The sequence below is a fragment of the Ursus arctos genome, unplaced genomic scaffold (assembly GCF_023065955.2).
Source record: "Ursus arctos isolate Adak ecotype North America unplaced genomic scaffold, UrsArc2.0 scaffold_10, whole genome shotgun sequence".
Taxonomy (NCBI): Eukaryota; Metazoa; Chordata; class Mammalia; order Carnivora; family Ursidae; genus Ursus; species Ursus arctos.
The window spans coordinates 30,298,809-30,322,219 of NW_026622764.1; the positions used below are offsets into that span (position 1 = coordinate 30,298,809).

At 40.7% G+C, this 23,411-nt stretch overlaps 1 protein-coding gene across 14 annotated transcripts in view; it reads right to left on the reverse strand.

The window, feature by feature from the left end:
- LMO7 (LIM domain 7) overlaps positions 1–23,411 on the reverse strand; it is a 195,581-nt gene that overhangs the window by 30,019 nt on the left and 142,151 nt on the right. For 6 of the 14 annotated variants that reach the window (XM_057307987.1, XM_057307974.1, XM_057307984.1 and 3 more), the window contains 6 exons: positions 20,558–20,810; positions 16,314–16,343; positions 8,488–8,605; positions 6,281–6,423; positions 4,576–5,008; positions 2,577–2,885 (listed from right to left, as the gene is read on the reverse strand). In XM_057307987.1, coding sequence (XP_057163970.1) covers positions 2,577–2,885; positions 4,576–5,008; positions 6,281–6,423; positions 8,488–8,605; positions 16,314–16,343; positions 20,558–20,810 — 1,286 coding nt within the window. Of the gene's footprint in view, positions 1–2,576; positions 2,886–4,575; positions 5,009–6,280; positions 6,424–8,487; positions 8,606–16,313; positions 16,344–17,283; positions 18,004–18,874; positions 19,076–19,333; positions 19,613–19,934; positions 20,220–20,557; positions 20,811–23,411 lie in introns of all 14 variants that reach the window. The other 8 variants (XM_057307950.1, XM_057307953.1, XM_057307958.1 and 5 more) reach the window with 3 other exon arrangements.

The window sequence follows — 23,411 nt, forward strand, 5'->3', positions numbered from 1 at the left end:
TTGGCACATGGCAAGCGCTCAGTAAGCAGCCGTTACTGAGCTACAAAGGGAGACTGGGACCAGTGCAGAGGGGTCAGAGTGCTCCCCTGAGAGCTTTGTACTTGTCTGAACAGTCCACAGAGTGCCACTGGAGGCCCTGGAGCAGAGAAATTACCAAGTGCAGCCGAGCATCATGCAAGTCGGTCTAACACCAGGCTCGCAGAGAATGCACAGACACAGACGGCAATTTACAAAGCGTTCGCGCTGATGGGGAAAGGGCCTGAGAATTAGGCTCGTGGAAGCAGGGACAGAAGAGAAGACTACCATGGGAGATTCTGGAGGAGGAAATGAAAGGATCTTACTGGTGAAAGTGTGAGGTAAGAAGGAGAAAGGAGACCCGAAGAACACTTACAAAGCTCCCAAAACATCTAGATGTTCACCCACACACTACTTTTTATTCTTCTATTCTCTGAACACCTAGAATTACAGAGTTTGGACAAACGCTTGGAAGAGCATTACCAAAACCCTTGACTTATCCGTCATGGGTTGTCTTGTACATTTGCGGCCCTGTCCCCGAGGCAGGAAGCTCCTTCTCAGCGATCAGAGCGGGTGATGCTCCCTGAGCAACTGCGCTGTCCACAGCGTGGGAGCGGACACACCGAGCAGCCCGGAGACGGGCACGTCACCATGTGATACATACATACTCGCCTCGGCAAAGCCTAATTTTGCTTGGTAGGATACCATTTCAAGTTTGGAGACAAAGGAGCATAAATCCATTAATGATGAAACCTGAAGCCAAGCCATGTTAATTCAGGTTCCCCGAACTGCCACGACCTGGAACACACCCAACACCACACTTAGCCTCTTTTTCTTAATCCGTGGAGGCGGCTACTTAGCCGCCGCCCTGAGGGCACTTTACCACCTAGTAGCACGGTACCTTAATAAGGCTGTCCTGTTGGGTTTGCTATGTGAAAACGTGAAAGCAAACACGCAAGCCCATAAAAACAAAAGACACCTTGCTTCGGCTTTTATTATTCACCCCTGGACCTTAGGTTCTCCAAGTATACCATGGGCTATTGTTCTCATCCACTGAAACTTATGATGCTAATTACAGGTTTCTAATTCCTTAAAAACGAAGTGAAAAAAATTACAGCTAATGATTTTAGCAAGCTGAAGAGATTATTTTTAGATATATGTTTGTAAATATGCATGGGAACAACAAAGAAATATACCTACATGTTAACAAAGGTTATCTCTAAAAGACGGGAGTATCAATCGTTTTTATCATACATATTTTCCTGCATTCCCAAATTTTCTCAACACGAAGTACGTCATAATCAGGACAAAAAAAAAAAACAAAAAACCTAAAACTTGTAAAGCTTTTCTGTGGTAAATATGCCATATTAACTTAGTGCACATAGTTATTTCATTAATACAATTTAGGCCAAGTTATACACTTGGGGTTGTGCCTTGGAAAACACACATACCCTGGTAAAGCAGCAGAGAATGTGTGACTAAGCCACAGAACCACAAAAGTGCCTCTATGCTAAGGGGTCCATATGGCTATCAAACTGCCTAACAAAGGTGTTTTTGTTTTTTGGTTTTTTTTTTAAGAAAAGTTTTCTGTTCTCTAGACAACCAATGACTTCCAGCTTATATATAAAATATACTACATTCATCACCTAGCAATTCTCCTAAAAGCTATCTATGGTGATTTTAAGTAGGAAAAACTACAAATGCCCCCCAGTCATTCTTCATCTGAGGATATACTTTGTTCAGATTCCAAACATTAAGGAACATAACTGTCATACTGTAACGAAGCCTCAATATTCCCATTAAGATACAAGAAACAGCACAAAATTGTAGACTTTGTAAATTAGTATTAAAAGTCACGAGAAGGTTGCAGTGCCTGGATGGCTCAGTCCGTTAAGCATCTAACTTTTGGTTTTGGCTCAGGTCATGATCTCATGGGTCCCGGGATCCATCCCTGAGTAGGGCTCTCCGTGCTGGGCGGGGAGTCTGCTTGAAAGATTCTCTCTCTCCCGTCTCCCTTTGCCCGTCCCCCCACTTGATTGCTCACGCACTCAATCTCTCTCTCTCAAATAAATAAATAAAAGTCACGAGAAGGTTAATATGATAGGAAAAGAAATGCCATGTCCCTAGAGGCCAGCACCTAGCCTGTGTACCAATTTCCCCTTCTGGTCAGTTAATCTCCCTGAGAAGGGGGTTTTATTACTCACTTACCTGTTAGACCTGAATCTATAATCTCCCAAGTGACCCCTACACCTGAACCAGGGGCTGCTGACCACTAGAAGTATAAGGCAACAGTTGCTGACTTGAGGAATAGAGAGAAAAAACAACCCTAAAGAGATCGGTCCAAAAAGCCTCAATACACACACATCACAAGGGTTATCTGGATCCATAAACGCGAAGGTGGAAGAGGCCTACTTCTTCGAAGATGTGCTAAAAATAAAATGCAATATCGTTTTCCACATTTTCAGTCCAGATAATAACACCTAGAGGTTAGAAGCATGGTTTCCAGATTTCAATACTTATGTTTCTGAGCAGTGGGTGATAGGCAGCCTTCCCAAATTCACCTGTGATCTTGAGACCTCTGTCTGCGGTGAGCTTCCCCCTTCTCCAAACTCAGACGTTAAATCGGGGCCAGATGTTGAAGACAGTGTGGCTTTGGACGTGGCGGCCTGGTCCAGGGAAAGTGATGAGAAGGAGGATGTAGGAGACGGCAGCCCCATCACACCTTCTCCCAGCGCTGCTATCTCTCTCTCGCTGGACTTGCTGGAAACAAGCTGGCCTATGTCAAGCTTTTGCACAGAGGTGCTGACCAAACTGTTGTGAGTTCTCTTGGCATCTTCTACATCTCCATTATACTTCCAAGCATCATCCATCTAAAAAGGAAACATCATTTCAAGCTTGGTACTGTTAGATTTCTGTTTAAAAAACATATACATTAAATACTTTAAAACTATAAAAGTAACATACCTCCCACAGCAACTATGGCTGAAAGCTTGGAGCACATTCTTTCACGTAACAGATAGACGCATATGTAGTGGGAGGAGGATTTTTTTTTTTTTTTTTACAAAGTTTTGATATTATAGACAGACTGCTGAAACTTGCTTTGCTCATTTACATCACCCTGAGAGGTCAATAGACAGATCTCTAGACTAGTCTTTTTAATTGCCGAATGCTCCATAGTACGGATATCTACAATTTATTCATTTGCTATGCATTCAGTATTGTTTCAAGTTTTCTGTAACTTCCAAAAGCATTGCAACAAGTACCTACATGTTTTCATAATTGGGATATTTATTTTTATAGATTCTCAAAAGTAGACTCGCTGGACCAAAGAATATTTAATATATATATAATACATGTAATATTAAAAAGATAAATGTAATATATAAATTTTATATATACTCATCCTCTCAAAAATATTGTAGCAGTGCACTCCCAACAGAATGTAGAAGAACAGCTACTTCTCTGCATCCCTGCCAACACTAGACATTTTCAAGGTTTTAAATCTTTGTCAATTGCGTGTGTAAAAAGCTGTACAGCTCATTCTTACTCTCATGAGACTGAACATGCTTCAATGGGTTTCATGCTGTCAAACATTTGAATCCCTCTTCCTTAAACTGGCTACTCATTTCTATATCCATTATTCTACTGCTTCTCTTTCTTCTTGCCAATTTGTAGGAGAATGTTAAATGCTAGTGATATTAACCCTATATCTAGAATTCATTTTACTAATATTTTTCTGAGTCTATAAGTTGTCCTTTGACAACTTTTACTAATGAGTCATATACATTTGATTTTTTATTTTTTTATGCTGCCAATTTTTCTCTATTTTACTTACTATAATGATGAGGACTTTCCTGGCTAGTTTAGACAGGTTTTCCTTACCATGAATATCTTTTCAAGTTTTTCCTTAGATTTTACGACACTATATTGGCAGAGGTAAAAGGAACCTGAATATTGATCTGCACACTATACTGCTTCCTCTTACGTAATTAAAATTAATACACCCACTTTTGGTTACGCAATACTGCTTCATTCTTGGGGCTAATGATTCCATTTTCTATATTCTTAACAATCCTAATACACATAGAACCATGAGATACATTTTAATAACCACATTCAGGCATATCAAGTTCTAGTAAAGCAGGTAATCAGAGAAAAATAGAAAGCTGTACATAAGGCTCCTGAAAATATTTAGGCTAACCCATGTGAAATTGCTGTTTGTAGGTCAAAAGAACTACTAGCATCTTCATGTTCAGCCTAATACTTCACAAAAGTTATATTTTTTAACAATAAAAAATGTTCTGCCTTAGAAAGCAGCTTATTCATTCTTTAAAATGGATCAGGCCTTACTTTCATTGAATTTATCAAGTTTAATCAGTTCCACAGAGTTGTTATAAACATTAAATGTCTATTGAATCTAAATTGGTTGAAACAAAATGGCCCTATATGCAAGTTATGCACATTTTCTACAGCAAGTAGAGATAACTCAAACTTCTACGCAAGTTCCCCAACACTTAGCTCTTGAGAACAGACTGAATGAACTGGGAACACATTTTTTACCGTGTAGGATCTTGGGAGTGATGAGATTCCCTTGGCCTGAGAGCCAAAAGGTCTTGGTGTGACCACAGATGTTAACCTGGCTGTATCAGTTTTCTGGTAACTTCTGGGGAGAGAGGCTGAAACTCGAGTCAACTCTGTTTGTGTCGTCAGTGAATGCTGAGAAGACAAAGAGTCTGGGAGCTGTTCTTCCATGGAGCTTTTAGAAGGAAGCTGAACGTCAACAGTGACAGCATCCTCTCTTTTTGCAAAAGTCGCGGAATCTTGTTTAGGAATTTCTGTAGAGTACACTGTTCCCTTCTCTTCTACTCTCTCACTCTGGTAACTCGCTTCTGTTGTAGTCAGTGTAGGGGAAAGCATCTCTTCATTCAACACATCATCAGAAGAATGCAACCTCCTCCTGGATGTAACCGTGGACATTTGACCTCGGGATTCCCTTAGCAGGAAAAAGCACACCATAAGCACCAAGTGACGCATGTGACACACAGGGGTGGAGAGGGGATGGTTACTTGAGCAGTGACATAAAATGGACTAAGAATAAAAAGGCTAATGACTTCACACAATAACCAGCATGATATTAACAGAATAGGAGGATAAATACATGTATTTTTTTTAGTACCACACTAAAAGGTTGTAGGAACTTGAGTCTTTTTTTTAAAAACAGGCTCTCAAATACTTCAGAGGGATTTTTTAATTGTAAAGAGATGTTAATAAGAAAATGAGGATATTTTAATAAGGGAACATTCACAGAGTTTTACCTACAAGTTTATCAATCTTCCAAAATTAGCTCACTGTAAAGAAAACTGATTGCCTGACAACCAATTTGAACCTTCCGAAGATGTGGATTCCTTTACAGGGTTGTGAGCTTTTTTTCCTGGATACAATTTTCAATAATTTAGTAAAAACAAAAGACCACAAAAGACTCAGAGTTCAGTTAAAATCAAGTTAGTGTATGATTTCATACAGCCTGAGAGAACTTGCATGGACAATTACTACAGATTAAAGAGAAGTCCATGACACATCCTGGCCACTACCATTTAGTAGGGAATATCTCGTAAGTGAATGAAACTGTGTTTGCCATTTGCTTCCAGGGCACAAAGGAGCTTTGTTTAACTTCACCTGACAGCACGTTTCCTTTTTGACATTATCCTTAAAGCATATTTGCCTTCCCCCAACCTATAAATATTCCAAGGTTTCTCATAGTAACTGCTCTACAGGAAAGTTTAAACTGGACCTTTATCCTGTTATGTTGCAATGCCAAAAATAAACCCCTTGTATTTATGCTTATATTGTCCTCCTCTAAAATAGATTTTAATCGTACCACTAAAACATGAAAAGGAACTTGATATTTTACACAATTTAGATGAGTGGGAGCTGGTTTTATTTGGCCATTCCATTTCTAAATTCATTTTAAAAGGAAAAGGTGGTTTATTTTCTGCACCAATAACGCCCAATACCACCCAATACTGCCCTTGAATATACAATGTAAAAATCAAGAAGGAATGCACACCTATATTAAGCACCCATTTCTTCTGTTAATCTAAGTCACTCTTTATTACAGCAATACTTTGCTTTCTCATTGCAGAGCAAAATCCTGACTGTTTCATACTTATTTGCCTATGGTTTAATATTGGTATCCTACCCTTACATAAAATATAGATTTCTAACACCGGTAACTCCAACTGTGAGATGCACTCAGCTTTATTACCTGTCCTGTAGCATTTCCTTAAATGTCTTAGAGCTTCTCTCGGACTTCTCAAGTGCCTGCTTTTCAATTTCTTCCCTCTCTTCTTTTTTCTTCTGCAGATCTGAAGTGTAGCTTTTTCGACGATCTTTCCATTTTGCGAGGTCCTGACAGAAGAAAATCACATCAGCACAGGCATACCTGAATTTCCACACAGCCTCTCCAGCAGTGAGAAAGCGCCAGCGTATACCATTACATCGCTGAAACTATTCACTCCAACTCGATGCCAAGGTGGCCTAATTTTGCTTTTTATAGCTGGCGTTTCTGTACCAACCTTTATCTCATGTGTCTGTCTAAAAAACCTGACCTAATAAGATAGACCCCATTACTGTTTTCCTGCCTCCCTGCCCATTTCACAAAGTCTGCTAAATGCCTGTAATTGGGTGCCAGGTCGGAAAGATCAGGAACTGTTTCAAATTCATTTTCATCTTACTCCAATAACCTGGTTGTTGTGTGAAATGTCGTATTTCACTAGTACAACTGAAACAGAGATAGACTGTAATGGCGAAGCATAAACGCTCACTTTTTCATTTAACATACACCCAGCTGGATCCCTACTTTGAGGCAGAGGACCACAAACATGCAGATGTGTAAGATGTGGGTTCCATCAAGGAACTCTAGGTCTTGAAGGGGAAGGGACTTGTAAATAAAAGTTCAACAGTGAGTGTGACTGGACAGCACAGGATGGTGGGGGCCTGAAGGAGAGAGAGTGCTCAATTCTACCTCAGGCCGGGGAGGGCAGAGTTTGAAAAGGATTTCCTGGGGAGGTCAGGCTTGAGTATACGATTTTAAAGCAGGTAAACTCCACCTAACAACAGGGCAATAAGGAAGATCCCATAGGAAAAGCGGACCTGTTTCCCATATTCCCAGGAACAGAAGTCTAACCTAGCTGGGTGACCTCAGGACAATCAACCTGATTTTGCTTTTAAATTAGCCTTAGCAGCCTAAGCTGGTTGTGACACTCAAGGCTGTAAGACATTTTGGATGGTACAGACTTTCCTAAGTCTCCAATATAGGGAAATGCCATGCTAAGTCCTGCTAGTGGCATTCCAGTCCAAAGAGAAGCACATCTTCGGTCTCAGACTAAATTAGTTCGGTTAAGAGTCGAGAGGACCATTCCTGAAGCCAGTATGACCCACTTCCGAAAAGATCAAAAGCAGTGTGCATTTAGTCCTACAGAATGGTCAGCATGGGTTTTCATCTGCATTAACAGATAACCCCTCAATACTTATTTTCACACCCAAACTACCCCATGTATTTGGGCAAAGTGACATTGAATTACTGTTTCTTGATCATTAAATCGAGTTCCCAATGAAAAGAAACCCTGGAATTGAGAAATGCAGCCAAGGCAGAAGGTTGGTCTTCATTTCATAGACTTTAATCTCTTTGAAAATGAAGATTTACTATCCCTAGCCCTTTTGTTCATTCTAACACTCTACTCTTCCCATAAAGTTATCCTCAAACTCCTTTGGGTTAGGTCTGTATAATTTATCTATTGTATTTCTAGACATTCCTTTGGTTTGTAACAATTACCCCTTTCAAAAAAGGTCAAGCTTTTTTCCTGCAGGGACAAAGCTAAATATTAAGTCTGTGTCCATATAAACATCTGAATATAAGTCAACTTCTCTCTTCGATGTCAGAAAACATCTCATTTTTATTCATATCAATTACTTTTCCAGCCAAAATATTACTGCTAGTTGTATTTCTTATTTCTCCCCAAATCTCTATTAACTCTGAGAACCCCTTCATCTCCTCCTAATGCCAAGACTGTTCTGGACCCCCTTCTCCTCCGCCACCCCTAAACTTGGAGCTAAGTCTTTTCCCTTCACAAGCTTCAATAACAGTCACACCTCAAATTCAACTAACCAAGGCAAGTGAACGAATTAACTGTGCTGTAAGGAAGCAGATTCACATTTTTGAGAACTCAGAGAATATTAGAAAATAAATATCCTATTGTATTTTTCACAGCGGCCTTTAAAATAGGCAACAGTAACAGGCCAAAAAGGTGTACGAATCTCTTCAAAAGAAGCTGATCGCATTTTCTGTAGACCTGAATTCTGCAGCCAGGAAAATCATCTCAAGTATACTGATCTTCTTTTAAGAGAAGCAAGGAAGCGTCAAATAAGTAGACTCTCCCAGTCTTCCCTTCTCCCAATACAAAACATACTCACATCTTGCCATTTCTGATCTTGTTCTTTTAACTGTGATTTTATTTTCTGCATCTCCTCGTAACGCAGCTGACGCAAGTTCTGAATATCCTCTGCGCTGACATCACTCATGGACTTACTCCTAGGACAAAAATACCCATGGTAACCAAGGGTCACATGACCAGACTTAGGGTTAAAACTGGAAGGTTGGGCTTTTGCTTGGAAATTCCATCTAAATTTCTGCTGTACTACCTAGACGTTTTAGTGATATTATCACAGAAATAGCACTACAGAGATAAATGGTGTTTTTCCAAAACGTAGAAACAAGAGCCTAGCACTCAAGTGTGCATTCTTTCACAAAATGGCTAAATGAGCCCTGCATGAGTCTGAAAAAATAATCCAATGTTCATATTTGCAGTGGGCCATGCATACAAGGATTACTTCAGAAAGAAATATTTACTAGAATCATCTGTATTTTTCCATCTCCCCCAAAGATAATCTTTTAAGGTTTGGCTGCCTTTTCTGGGCACTTATTAAATAATTTAATGATTACCTGATATTTTCTCCTTAAGTTCATTACCATGAATAAACGTGTTACTTCTCAAGGATTCTCTAAAATCCACCCCACCACCGCACTGGACTCATTCTCAAAGCACCATAGGTAGTTTCTTTTTCTTTTTTTTTTTTTAAGATTTTATTTATTCATTCGACAGAGATAGAGACAGCCAGCGAGAGAGGGAACACAAGCAGGGGGAGTGGGAGAGGAAGAAGCAGGCTCATAGCGGAAGAGCCTGATGTGGGGCTCGATCCCATAATGCCGGGATCACGCCCTGAGCCGAAGGCAGACGCTTAACCGCTGTGCCACCCAGGCATCCCACCATAGGTAGTTTCTAACAGCCAGTTATAATGGAACGACCTCTACAGCCCTCTGTTTTATTAAGGCAGATTGCATGTCTCTCAATGTATGATCCTGTTATGAGTCTGTACTGAGGATTAGCTCTCAGAAAGCTCAACCTAGAGCAAAACCAATGAGCAGAGTGAGGTGTTAGACACGAGGCACATAGACGGGATGGTCAGTTGCACTGGAAAATAGGGTAGTGAGTATGGGTAGTCCAGTATGAATACCGGAGAGCAGGTAGGAATGTAAGAGACAGAGCTTTTGAAGGTGGGGTACCCAAAATGTGCTTTCCTATGGAAGTTCCTATAGCACTTTCATAATGCACTTTGGATTTTATTTCATTGTAACAGACTCTACTTTTATTTAAGTAAGTTATTTAAGTAACTCTACATCTCCTTCTTGGGCCTTTAAACTTCACCCTCCTGAGAGTTTGCTATCACCACATTTCTTTTATAACATGCTTGCCCTTAGCTAGCTCAGGGATTCAATTAGTCTCTATGCAAATGACTCCCAATCCACAGCCCAGGGCCAGGCCCTCCCTTGACTCAATTCTAATTACTTGTTGAATAAATATCTGCATGGATATCCCCTAGGCACCTCAATTGTAAAAGGACCAATTGAAATAATATCTAGGAAGGATTTTGTAAACTATAACTCACTAAACACATGGTTATTGTTGATGTAGCCAAACTCAATCTTGTCCCCAAACCTGCTTTTCTGCTTGTGGCTGTTAATGGTGTAACCTGCTTCCAATCATCTACATTTGAAACCTAAGAACCATTTTTCACCTTTGCCTCTCCCTTCTCCCTACTTTGTTAGTTATCAAGTCCTCTTATTCAGTGTCTTTTTCTTTCCACTTCTTTTGCCAACACCCTAGATCAGAACACAGCCAACTCTTACCTAGACTTTTAAAGTAGCTTATATTATCCCCCAACCTTCAGATCCAGTGAGTCTGTCTTCAACTGTTCCAGCATGAAAGCCCTTCCTCAGTATATATGCCTTTTTAAATGCCACCCATTCCTCAGGATCCCTGATACACTAAACACTGGATGGGTGTGTGTAACTTCCTATTCATTCTCCACTTGAAAGTCTAACAGACCACTCACACTTGACTTGTCATAGACCTAAAACATGATTACTCACCCACAACATACCCATCAACGAAATTCAACTCCATCCTCCAGATTACAGGCCAAAAATCTTGGAGTCATCCCAGATGCCTCTTTTTCTTATACATCATAACTGATCGCATCAGTAAATCCTGTCAGTCTACCGTCTAATTATAACTAGGACACAACCACTTCTCACCACTTCCACCACTACCACCCCAATCCAAGCCATCATATCTCCCACCTGAATTATTACAAGAAGCAGTCTTCCTGCTTCTACTCCTTCCTGCCCAACAGTGCATGCTGCATACCACAGCCAGAGGGATCTTCTCAAAATCACACTCAGATACTGACATCCCTGTACACAGCACCCATCAGTTTCTTTCCCTCTCATGTGAGTTAAAAGCAGGTTCTTCCAAGACCTAGGACATTACCTAGATCCTGCCTACCCCTCTCCACTCATCTCCCATCATGCTCCCCTACACGCACACTGCCCCAGACAACTGGCTTCCTTGTTGTGCCCACCTCTTGCTCTTCCACCCGCTCTTCAACCAACCATGTAACTTCTCTCTTACTTCCAGTCATCTGCGTGAACATCACCTCAGCGTTTCCCTCTGACCACCCTACACAAAAGAGCAAACGCCCTTCTCCCTTGGCCACCTTATCCCTCACCCTTTCTCCCCACAGCATTTATTGCCACTTGAAATGTCTGTTTACACATCACCTGCCTCATCCTGTCAGATTATAAAGCAGGAATTTGGTCTGTCTGCTCCCATATCACCTATGCCTAGAAGAGCGCCCAGCCTATGGTAGGTGTTGAGGACTGTGCTGATCTAGAGAATTTTCTACCACTTTGATAATAATTCCTACCTCTTCCATGCCAAAAGTGGTCTGGCCTTTCTTTCCACTCCTATAGTGCTTTCGCTATACCTTTCTCCTGGCATTAACATTCAGCATTACAGTGTACGTGTGTGTCTGTGTGTGTGTGTGTGTGTGTGTGTGTGTGTACTTAGTTTATCTCCCTCAGAAGCCCACATGTTGCTTGGAGACAAACACATTTACACATAACGAGGCATGCGGGATCCATGCATTTAACACCAGTGGCAAAAATGAGGTATGTTTTATCATATTTAATGAAGCAAAATAAATTTGTAAGGTTTCTTTTTTGCGTGTGTATGATAAATCAGGATCCCTCCCCAAAGTTTTATAAAGAAAGCTTTGTAAGATTTATTAAAGAGTATTGGGGCACCTGGGTGGCTCAGGTGGTTAAGCATCTGCCTTCCGCTCAGGTCATGATCTCCAGATCCTGAGATCAAGCCCCATGTTGCGCTCCCAGCTCAGCGGGAGCTTTTCCCTCTCCCCCTGCCTGTGCTCTATCAAATGAATAAATAAAATCTTTTAAAAAAAGATGTATTAAATAATATTAAGGAATTATACATAGAATATATATCAAATTACATACTGGATCTTTACAAATATATACCTAACTAGGTATGACTACATATGAACCTGATTCACGTGAATTTGAAAACATAAATTAAGCTATCACTGCAAAGAGTAAGACTTTTTGTGCTCATTCTTTAACAGACTCCCTAAAAAGAGAGAAGAAAAAAAATTTTTCAGGACCAAGGCATAAGAGGAATCTGGATACCCAACACATAAGGTTCCATAAGTTCCAGAACAAGCATGGAAATGCTAATATTTTAATAATCTTCTGGTGGGAGGGAAGGCTGATAGTCTCGGCTGGCCCAGACACATCCACGCATGCTCTCTGAGCTCTCCTCCTCCTGCACTGTAAAACCTTATGGTCCTTTTCAGAAAACATGTTCACCATGAGCAGAGGCTACATCGTCCCCTTGGGAGCTCAGAGCACAGAGCCTGGCACCCAGAAGGAGGTCCCCAGGGTAAACCAAGTGACCCCACCACTCTCCAGAGTAGACTAATCCTTGTGTCAGGCAGGATGGGCATTCCCTTGGTTCCCGAGGCTGTACAGTGACCTAAAGAAAACCCAGACACATTCCATGCAGGCTGAACCGAGCCCTGGGGACCAGGCTGAAGGTTCCAGGCCTGGCAGTGGCACCGATTTGCACCCCAACCTAACATCACTTAGCTTCTCTGAGCCTCAGGTCCTCATCTTCTAAGCAAGGAAGGGATTGTTATAAGAAAAGGGGGAAGGTTATACCAATTGTATTTTAATAACCATCAGTGCTATGCACTAACTATTCTTATGAAGGCAAACATGACTGCATGGGATCTCTTGAAAATGAACTCCCAAAACGGCTTCAGATTAGCAAGGTCACCCCAGGCCACACTGATAAAATCTAGAACTTTCTGAGTACAGAAGTCTTTCAGCCAGATCATGAAGAATTCTTTCCTTATCAGAATTATCAGCATAACATTAAACTTCTGAGGGCTTACTGTATGCCAGCCACACCGCCAAGAGGTCTACCTGGATTAGCTCATTATATGATACCCTCATCCTGTTCTACCACTCACTAGCTGCATGTCCTTGGGAAAGCCGCAATATCTGTCTCTTTCTTCGTGTACCTACAATGCATCTAATAGCTGCCTGTCTACCCCACAGATCAGAAATAGTCTAAGAAATTGTATCTATGAAGTAAGGGGTCAGAAAGGACCAACATGTTGAAAATATCCTAGGTATAAAAATCACTGATTGCCTTAAACAGCAAGTAGAAATTCCATGATACTAAGTTTGGGGTCCCTGGAGTCCCGAACTTTCAAGGGAAGATAGGGATATACTTATTTATGCACTTTTAAATACATTTCCATTAGGAGCTGTAGGAATTCTCTGAAGCATAATCAGGACTAAAACCTGGATAACAGACTTTAGAGTGACCACAAACTAGAATGATAATATAACATAAGAAACTTTTCATTTATATGTTTACAGTCTAAATCAGGTTTTCCCTATAGCAGCGCTACTGATATTTGGAGGGTAGAAAATTATTTATTGTAGGGAGCTGTCCCGTGTCTTGCAGGACAATTTAGCAGCATCCCAGGATATAACAGCACCAGACAGTTAGTAGAAAACCCCCATCCCCAACCCACCCAGTGTAACAATCAGAAACGTGTGCAGACATTGCTAAATGTTTGCTAGGGACAAAAGCCCCAGAAACTCACATCCACTTTATTTGCCCTTCTTTTTTGTTGTCTTAGGTGTCCTTACAGTTCTACAGAATCTTTTGGCCAAAACCCATACACGAAATGTACATCTCTTAGCTGTCTTTTTTTTTTTTAAGATTTTATTTATTTATTTGATAGAGCATGTGAGCACAAAAGTAGGCAGACTGGCAGGCAGGCTCCCCGCTGAGCAGAGAGCCTGAGGCCCAGCTCCATCCCAGGACCGTGGGATCATGACCTGAGCCAAAGGCAGGCGCTTAACTGACTGAGCCACCCAGGTGCCCCATCTTAGCTGTCTTTGATTACAACTTCACCTTCAATCAGTTTTCATTTCCTGTTGATACCAGCAGTAGATTGAATGGCTTAGTCCTATTACAAATTATAACCATATACCCTTACAACAACTTTGTCATTCACAGCTTCCGCCAAGAGGCATCATAACCATATTTTCAAATGTCATGGAACCATACAGACAAATCCATGCAACACAAAGCACACATGACAAAATGCCACATATAAAGCATCATATTAAAAATAAACAGAGTGATAGATGTTAAATGCCAATAAAAAGCAAGCCCAAAATGAACAAGCTAAGACTTTAAGAGGTCATGTGCATTTCTCTTTCACTTGGTCCTTAACCAAAAGGAAAGCATTCATGTTATAGGCAGTCATTTTTCCATCACAGCATGTTAAGCAATAAAGATTTTCCAGGTAAGTATTCTAAGCTTGAAAATGGACAGTATGCCCAAGAAATATCATTAAGAAATATCACTTGTTTCCTGTTATACGAACATGTCTAGAAACAGGAAATAAGTTCTATATGAAATGCCTATACTCAGTCAGGCATTTATTGCAGCAAATCAGTTTAAGAAAAACACTGGTAACTGATAAAACCCAGAAAAAAAAAAATCTCACAGAAAAGGTTTTGATGACAAGCAGTATAAAATGCACTTTAGTTTTCTGAAGACCTATTCGCTTTACTTTCCATTATCTGACAAGTCATGCATTATTCATCAGTCTCAATTTACAGACAATCTTGCTTCATTTGTGTTACCTTGGCACTAAACTGCAAGGGGAACAGGCCTTAAAACAAATACGGTACCATGCAAGCAACAATCTGGAAATAGTCTACAGAAGGTATTTGCTGCTGCTAGCTAGAGCCAGAAAAATCCTTAGCTTTCTGAACCTGGCATTTGGGTTTCTCTTCTCCCTTCTTAGCCCAGTCATCCGGGGCATCCCTATGGAGGAACACGTGGAGTCACCGAAATAGCTGTACGTGTTCACATTCCCATCTAGTACCTGTACTCGGTGTACTTGAATCCTCTTTAAGAAAAACAAACTGCTTACATTATCAAGTCTTACTAGCAAAGAAAATCTGAAAGTTTCCATTCAAAATGCTCAAAGCTGCAGAGATTTTTCATCCGTTAAAACAGTTTTCCCATGATGAATTGAGATGAGCAGATGCTTAAGCGTCATGCTGACAAGTGTCTCGTTCAGCCTCACCAATGAGAAAGCTTTAAGCCCTCGAGGAGCTGCATAGGGAATAATGCGCCTTTGCACGGCACATTGAAAGCATTCTGGGAGGCTGATTTTTTATATCAGTGGCTGAGAAGTATTTGCAATTAGTTGCCCTTGACTCAGTGACACTTTTGACACCTAGAATGGTGATATGGCTTCAAATAGTAATTTTAGTAAGTTCCAAGGTTTCTACACATTAAAAATTATCCAATGCTATCAAAACTAAAGATTCTTAGGGATGACATAAATCCCAGTAGGGGAAGATACTTAGTTACTAAGGCTTGGGCAGATTAAAATACTTAACATACTTAAATTTTCTTCTTGTTCAGAAACTATTAGCAATTAGATTCACAAAGTCACAGAAAGTCTGACGGAAAATATTAAGATGCAGCCACCTGGTTATTCTGCATTAAGAATGAATGATTCTACAGTGTACAGTAAAAAGTAAAAGTATGGTAGCATTTGCTTTTAACTCTCCATTACTCTACAAATGGGAAACATTCCCAGAAAATTTTAAAAGATTTTAATTTTTGCAGTTTTAGGAAGCTGATGTTGGCTTTGTGACACAGCCATATTATGACTTTTTTACCCTAATCAGGAATCATGAAAATGTTTCCAAATTCTACTAGGGGAAGATTAATGTCATTCCTCATAGCAACCAATAAAGCTCGACATAAGCTAGGAGTATCTAGATAATACCAACTGAATGAATTCCAACTTCAAAGTGAATGCTAGTATTCCTTTTCCATCATAGATTTTCTAAAGTAACTTTATTTGGGCTTCAACATCTAGAAGTGAGAATTTTGGCCTATGTAGCAATCTAATACTAAATTAAATATACCCAATCTTAGGCAAGTAATTGTGTTACTTTTAATCAACTCCTTAAATTAAAAAAAAAGAAAGAAAGAAAAAAAGAAAGGGGAAAAAGAAGACCTGAACTTTAAACTTCTAATAAAAACAAAACCTACTGCAGTCATATAGCACTTCATGCACTGCACACTCGAACACAGAAATATTACCATTAGGCTGCAAAATTAGGAAAAAATTTCCCATTTTTTAAAATTACATGCACAGCACACAGCATCCCCATTTAGTGACATGCCAGGATAGAAGTGCAGTGACATATTACACAAAGGACAAACAATACGCAGATTTCGGTTTTTACTGTGAACTACAAAACTTACCCATTCTCACCATAAATCTTTTGAAAGAGTCTAAGAAATCAGAAAACCAAAAATTAAAAGTCATTTTTCAGTTGTGTTACTTTCTAAATGTTCAATATCTTTAATATTCTAACTAGAGATGGACAAATCTCAAAAGGTTTTATCATACTCTTGATAATGTCTTAATTTCTAATTGATCTCCTATGTCAAGGAATCAAATTAAGCGAGATAAAGAGTTTCCTACTTTACCTTGAACCAACGAATCCATAACAGAAAGCTTCCTGTTGCCAGGAATAAAAGGTGGATTTGGGTCTACTGATTTTAATCAACCTTGTATTTGTCCATCCCAAAGTTCAACAAGCTGAACATCAAAATGGCAAGTTCCACAGCACATAAGTGCAGGCCATAGTTACAGGTAACATTCAGCAGACAGCAAATAACATTCATGCATTTTAATAAAGTTTGCACTGAATTTTAAACTATAAACTTAAAAAGTCACATATTGATAGTCCAAGGAACCTAGGTCAAAAACAAAAATCATAAATTTGCAATGCCATATTTTAAGGGAAATGTTTACACATACATCGTACATTCCGAAATATGAGAAACACAGAAAACTAAACTACAACCATACTGGTTCAGAAGAGCCTGAACATGAGAATAAAAAGTCTGTAAACAAAATTGGAAAACATTTTCATGAAACGTCATGTTGCAGATAGTACCATAGTCTTCCTTGAGGCCAAAGGCAAGGTTTGAGTCTACACCTTTTTAAATAGGCCTCAAATAGTTGATTTAGAGATGTGCAAATATGGAATTGCACTTTTTCCAAGAAATCACCACAGGTTTCTCACAACAATATAAATTTTTACAGAATGCCTCAAAATGGCTTGTGTCATGCAGAGTTGGGCGATACAATGCCACTTTCTCACACAAGAAAAGTTACACAAGACCATCCATGACAAGCAAAATCCTTGCAGAAACACACTCTGACCTCTCGACCATCAGCCGTTTCTTGTGCCTAAGTCTGCTGGCCTCCCGGATGGCCTCCCACTTCCGGAGGTCCGCCTCACTGCAGGGACCAGGCATGAAACTGACAGGAGGCACAGTCGTCCCCAGCTGCCAAGACTGGATCTTGCGAGTCAACATGTCATCTTTCTTCTGCCTGTGGGAAGGCACTAATACTCTACAGCTCTTTCTTTTTTCTTTGGATGGGCGTGTCCTTTCAAGTACACAGAGAAATTTGGCTTGAATTTCTGGAGGAAGAGTCCAGGGTTCAGGGAAAGGGACTGGTTGGTATCTATCTGGGGCCCCTGACAGAGGCACCTCTTTCTTCTGTGCTGGAATTCGGCGAACAATCATATCATCTTTTTCTAGATCTGGAAGTACAAGGTCACCTTCTCTACACTGCAGAATTATATCTCTCTCTACAGGATCCTCATGCTCAGAAAACCTTCTAAAGTCTTCGAAAGCCCGGAGAACATATGGATTTGCATGGAAAGCTCCAGTCTTTCTGACAAAGAAATCATCATTCTCTAAGTCAGGATCTAGGGTTGACATCTCAAGGTCATCTCTTTTATACCCTGGTGCAGAAGAGAGATTCTTTCTGCGTGTGATGAGCCTTGGGCCGGCCGTGGGATCAATTTTGATATTTGTTTCAGAAGACAAGATGTCATCAGAATATGTTTGTAGTGCCTGAAGTAATAAAAACTGACTGAAGCACAGAAAAGAAAAAGGAAGGGAGAATCTTATTAAGTTTAGGTTGAAAAGGTAATTAGGCAGCAGATCAACTAGCCTGTTACCATGGGTGAACTATTTTAGGGTACTGTGGGAGAGATTCTTGCTTGGAAGAAAGACTAGTCTTTAATGCCATCACCTGCGACCTTGTTGGACACCATTTAAAGAAGCAAGTGGAGAGTGTACTTCTCAAGAAAGGTGGGCACCATCCAGGCCAACTGATGGGCCTAGAACATAGAGCACACCTCCCTCCCTGTCGCACACACGCTTGCTTTCACCCTTTCCTTATTCTGTTAGCCACGGTGATGTAGTCCCCATCCCAGAGAAGCAGCAATGATCTTGCAGAGATTGAAGAGCTGGTCATCAAGAACTTTACGCAATCAGGTAGTCAGCAGAATTAAAATAATAATAATAATAATAATAATAAAATGCTGTGAAGCTATCAAAAAAGACCCTGATGAATCTTTTCTTTGCCTTTTCCCAGTGTGCCCTGAAGTTTATCTAAAAATTATTTCCTTTCTCCACATCTCCACACAGAACACAACCATAAAATTAGGTCAACTTTCACAAAAGATTTTTAGAAACAGTTTTCCGAATGAACTGACTATGCCCCATGAAACTGTGCACTATCTTGTACATCATTGCGCTGAGGAATATTTAATTTTAGACTTCCAAGCTTATATGCTGCCACAGAAGCAATACATTATACATTAGGCTTTTGCGCTAAATATTACGAATGAGGTTTCAAGATCCAGTGCATCGTGGTCAGAGGTTAATGTAGCAGCAGCAGCCGGCACAGGTGTCCCAGGCCGGACTCAAAGCGGGCAGGCTCATGCACACAGGTACACCTGGGCTCGTCCGTGGCACCGCTGCTTCTCCTGGCTGCGTGGGTGTCCCGCGAGCTCCTGGCCCCTTTGGTAGCCAATTCCAGCAAGAGTGAACGTCTTTGGCAGTTGTTGTCTAGCCTATGCTTTGCTTTTTGGATTCTACTAAAAATGGAGGAGCTTCTGTCAGAGCCCAAATCCTCATCCTCAGAATCTGAATTCCTCCTAGTGTCGAGTGATGCAGAGAAAGGAGGGAGGGAAGGAGAAAGAGTTGGAGGAAACTACAACCACTGAAAATCCTGCCATGCAGAAGGCTTTCTAAGATCCAGTCCTAGGGTTTAAATTTAAGCAGTTCTAGCGGTTCTAAAGGCATTGAAGAGAACTAAGTTTTCTCCTTCTCTCTCACAAGAAGCACACAGAGAATGCACCCAGCCAGGGTGCTGAAGGAACACTGGGACAACAGAAACATGCACAGAGACAAACCTGAATCCCTGAAATTCTTTATACCATGGTTTGTAAGTTTCTCTTTTTATTCTTTTCCAGTTCACATCTTCTGGGATCCAACATTTGGGAAGAAACTGATCAAAAGCATTCCCTGGGTTTGGTGTGATTGGACTTAGCTTTCGCACATAAAGATCATCCTTTACGGTGTTGGGTATACGTGTCTTTTCTTCTTCCTCTTCCAAGTAACAAGAGGAGTTTGAAGTTTGTTGTACTGTTGGCCAGTTCTCCACATTTGTGCCCCAAGTTCTCCTCTCGTTACTGTTCAAAACATCCAACCAGTTAAGATACTGAATGACAATTTGTGACAAAGAACAAAAAGGCATGCTTTCTGGCTCACAGAGTTTATACCACTGGTTGAGACAAATTAGTTGCCACTCTCATCATTATAGTTCCTAGAACAAAGTTAAGGCGTTATAACAGCATCTCATTTTAATTAGAGAATAGCTTGATTGATACACAAGGGCCAAAGATAATTATAAGATGTGTTAAAAAGAGACAAACTGCAAACAATCTCGGGTGTTATGTATTAAAATCAATCATTAAAATCACAGACATTCTGATCTCGGAGAATTTTTCTGACCTCGTCAATTCGTACAGCCCAGTGGCTAATGGGTCAGCAGGAGGAAACCTTTGTGAGCAAGAGCTAGGAGAGGTGGTTTTCGAGATGAAACACTCGGGCCTCTTTTTCACTCGGAATCTACGGTTGGCTAAGTCATCCAAAACTATGTCAGGCAACCTTCGTTCATCCTCGGAGTCCGAACCACTTTCAGAACCATACACCTCCTTCTGACAGCAAGCTGGATTTGAAAAATCCCACTCTGCTCTGCTAATTTGATGGGAAATTAAAGGATTCTCTGTGTGTCCACTGAGATCAATCAAGACAGGAAAAAAAATGGAAGAAAATAACAGCTCACAACGAACAACAGAAGTCATCCAATTAGCTGAAAGATATGAATAGGCTAAAGGCAATCATCTAAAGACAGAACCGGCACATCATAGGCTGACACTCTAAAATGGAAGAAATATCATCAGGATATGCATGACCAAAGATATAGGTAAGGAAAAGAAAACATTTTCATTAGTGAAATTTATTATCGATGAAATACATTTTAAGAACCATTCCTTTGCCCATATTTAAAATCCCAGCAAATTCACAAAGCATACTGAATTTTAAAACTCCATCATCAGCTCGCATCCCAGTACCTTGGAAATGTTCCATCTGCTTCTGGATAGACCGGGCTGGCCCAACTTCTTCTGTTATCCTCATTTTTGTCCGGCTTTTTCTTCCTCAGCGGCGCCGGCACATAGGAGGGCTGTCTACTTTTATTGGGCAAAAAACGGTTGAACGGTAAGGCAGATTTTGGTTCAATGGCCGAAATCCTTCGATAGGACATATCATCCTTATTATAATCCTGCATTTTGGATGTAAATTCAGAATCTGTGTCACTTTCACAACCTATAAAAAACGCAAGAGAATTTGCTTTACTCTCCAGATCATTTGTCTAACTGAACCCACACAGCATGCCTGCTTTGTCTTTCCCTTGGAAACCCAGGGCTCTTCTGCTAACTCTGGGGAATATTTTTAGAAATTTGTCATGAAGTTGTGATAAGATCCATTAGGAGGAACTCGCTTTGTATACTGGAGGCGCATGCGCTACACATTCTTTCACTGTTGTACATTCTAAGCAGAAAAAGTCCCCATTAACCGCTGAACTCCTTTTCTTCCCAATCCTTGCCCCTGTGACTTTACATAAAATTTATAGATGGAACACATACGAGTAAAATGTAGCGATCGAGTCAAACACGCATAAAACGAGATCAAAGAGTCATTCAAGGAAAAGTCTGTAATTTAAAATAAAGCACGCCGTTGTCTCAAATTTCTGCGAGGCCAGAGATAAGGGAGGACATGGAAAGAGAAGCAGAAAGCACAACATCACAAAGGGGTCGGCCAGATCCTTGGGAGACCCCTACAAACAAGACTCACACATCAGAGAGGAGGTTGGGACTTTAGAAATCATTTGGTCCAAAGGAATATCAAGTCTCATTCCTAAATGAATACACACAACTCAAGGCTTTTACTTTTTCTTTTTTTCTTTTTTTTTTTTTTTTTTACAGATTTTATTTATTTATTTGACAGAGAGAGAGAGACAGCCAGGGAGAGAGGGAGCACAAGCAGGGGGAGTGGGAGGGGAAGAAGCAGGCTTCCAGTAGAGCAGGGAGCCTGATGCGGGGCTCGATCCCAGGACTCTGGGATCACACCCTGAGCCGAAGGCAGATGCTCAGCAGCTGAGCCACCCGGGCACCCCAACTCAAGGCTTTTTTCTGAGAGTGGCCATGGAAATACTGGGAACCTTGTGTTTTGATCCCAAATCATTCAAACACAAATTCAAAAGAATGTACTTTGATACACCTCAAGGTCAGATAGATACAAATACCGATCTGTTTTCACAAAATAAGTAAGTCTGCTCTTTTTAAAGACACAGGAAGAAAACAGGCTACAAAATACTACTACAGATCCAAGCTGAGTTGTCTCCCTTTTCTGCCCTTCTTTTCTTCTGCCTCTGTGTATCTGTAAAGAAAGTTGGCAAATGTTGCTTGCTTCCCGCCAGGGCTCTCTGGGAGGGGGGCTGTGCTCTGTACCTGAGGACCGGAGCGCTGCAGCCTCCCAGCACCCAGAACACCTGTGGGGTTAACCTGCACAGGAGGCAGTCTGCTCTCCTCCTTCCCGCTTGCCAGAAATCTACAGTAAATAACTCTGAGAATAACCTACAGGAAGCGGTTGAACACACCCCTGTGAGAGCATGAAGCCAGAACAGGGGAAAAGAGAAAAGGCAGAAAGAGAGGAAGAAGCATCAGCTAGGACCAGGAGGGTTAATAGTCAATAATCGGGTTCTTCATTTTTACCACCTCCTTAATATGACATTTTTTTGCGAATAAGAAAGGTCTTAAAGATTCTTGCCACAATTTGTACCTGTGAAATTTTAAACACACAGGGAGATTGTTTTATGTTGGAATTTTTAAACTTAAAATCTTTTTATTTTTGAGTCCAGTGGAGTTCCCTACAGAGTGGGCAAATATTCTTGATAGGGTAAAGGGTTTTTTATAAAACTAAGGAACCTGACTTTGCAATGCTGTTAACCTAAAAATATTATCCTACTGGTGGTGATCCATTTGGGATTACAACCCAGGAGGTAGCAGAATTTCAGCCCACTGATTACAAAAGTTTGATCATCCGGGTGGCCCGGGGGCTTTTCTTCCCTTCCTCAGTTGTAAGAACTAAGTCTTCACTTCCGCCCTCTTCAGACAAGCCCTGCAACTCCTTCCCCACTATCAGGAAGCTGTGTGACAGTGGCCTTCTGCTTTCTGTCACATGTACCAGGCATCCACTCCAACAAGTATCTGAGGAGAGGACTTTCATTCCACACCACGGGCCCACCATACGGGCAGCGCCGGAAGTCTGTCTATTCCCACACGCCTTCAGTATCCGTCCCTGTTATTCTCTGTTGGCTGGATATAAATTTAAACCTTGCATGTTTTTGGTTTTCCATTCAGGACAAAGTAATATAGTGCACTGAGAGTTCCAGCCTCTGCTTTTACAGCTTTAATCACTCAGATGAATTATAAACTCAGATTCATTTCCTTAAAACTGTACTGGTCATCTGGGCTATGAACATGTCACACTCAGACAACCAACAAACGCAGCAGTGGTTATAAAAGGTTAACTCTTAGATAGCTAGCTCTTCACTCTTTTTTTTAAAATTTCAAATGTCACTGCTACTCTAAAACCTACGAATTTGGGGGTTGGTTATACTTAATTTGTTGATTAATTTTCTTTTTCCAAACAAAATCCACAGTACATCGCTTTTATGTAAATTTACATCAGAACAGCCACAACAAAGATCGTTGTTGATGATTGTATGCTGAGTGTTTAGGACAAGTGTAATGTACTCTGAGGTACCTTGGAAAAACAAGATGTATAATTAATGCATAGAGAAAGAGGTAAATATGTCACAAAGCAAGCACAGTACAATGTCATGGTAGGACGAGGTGGCTGGAA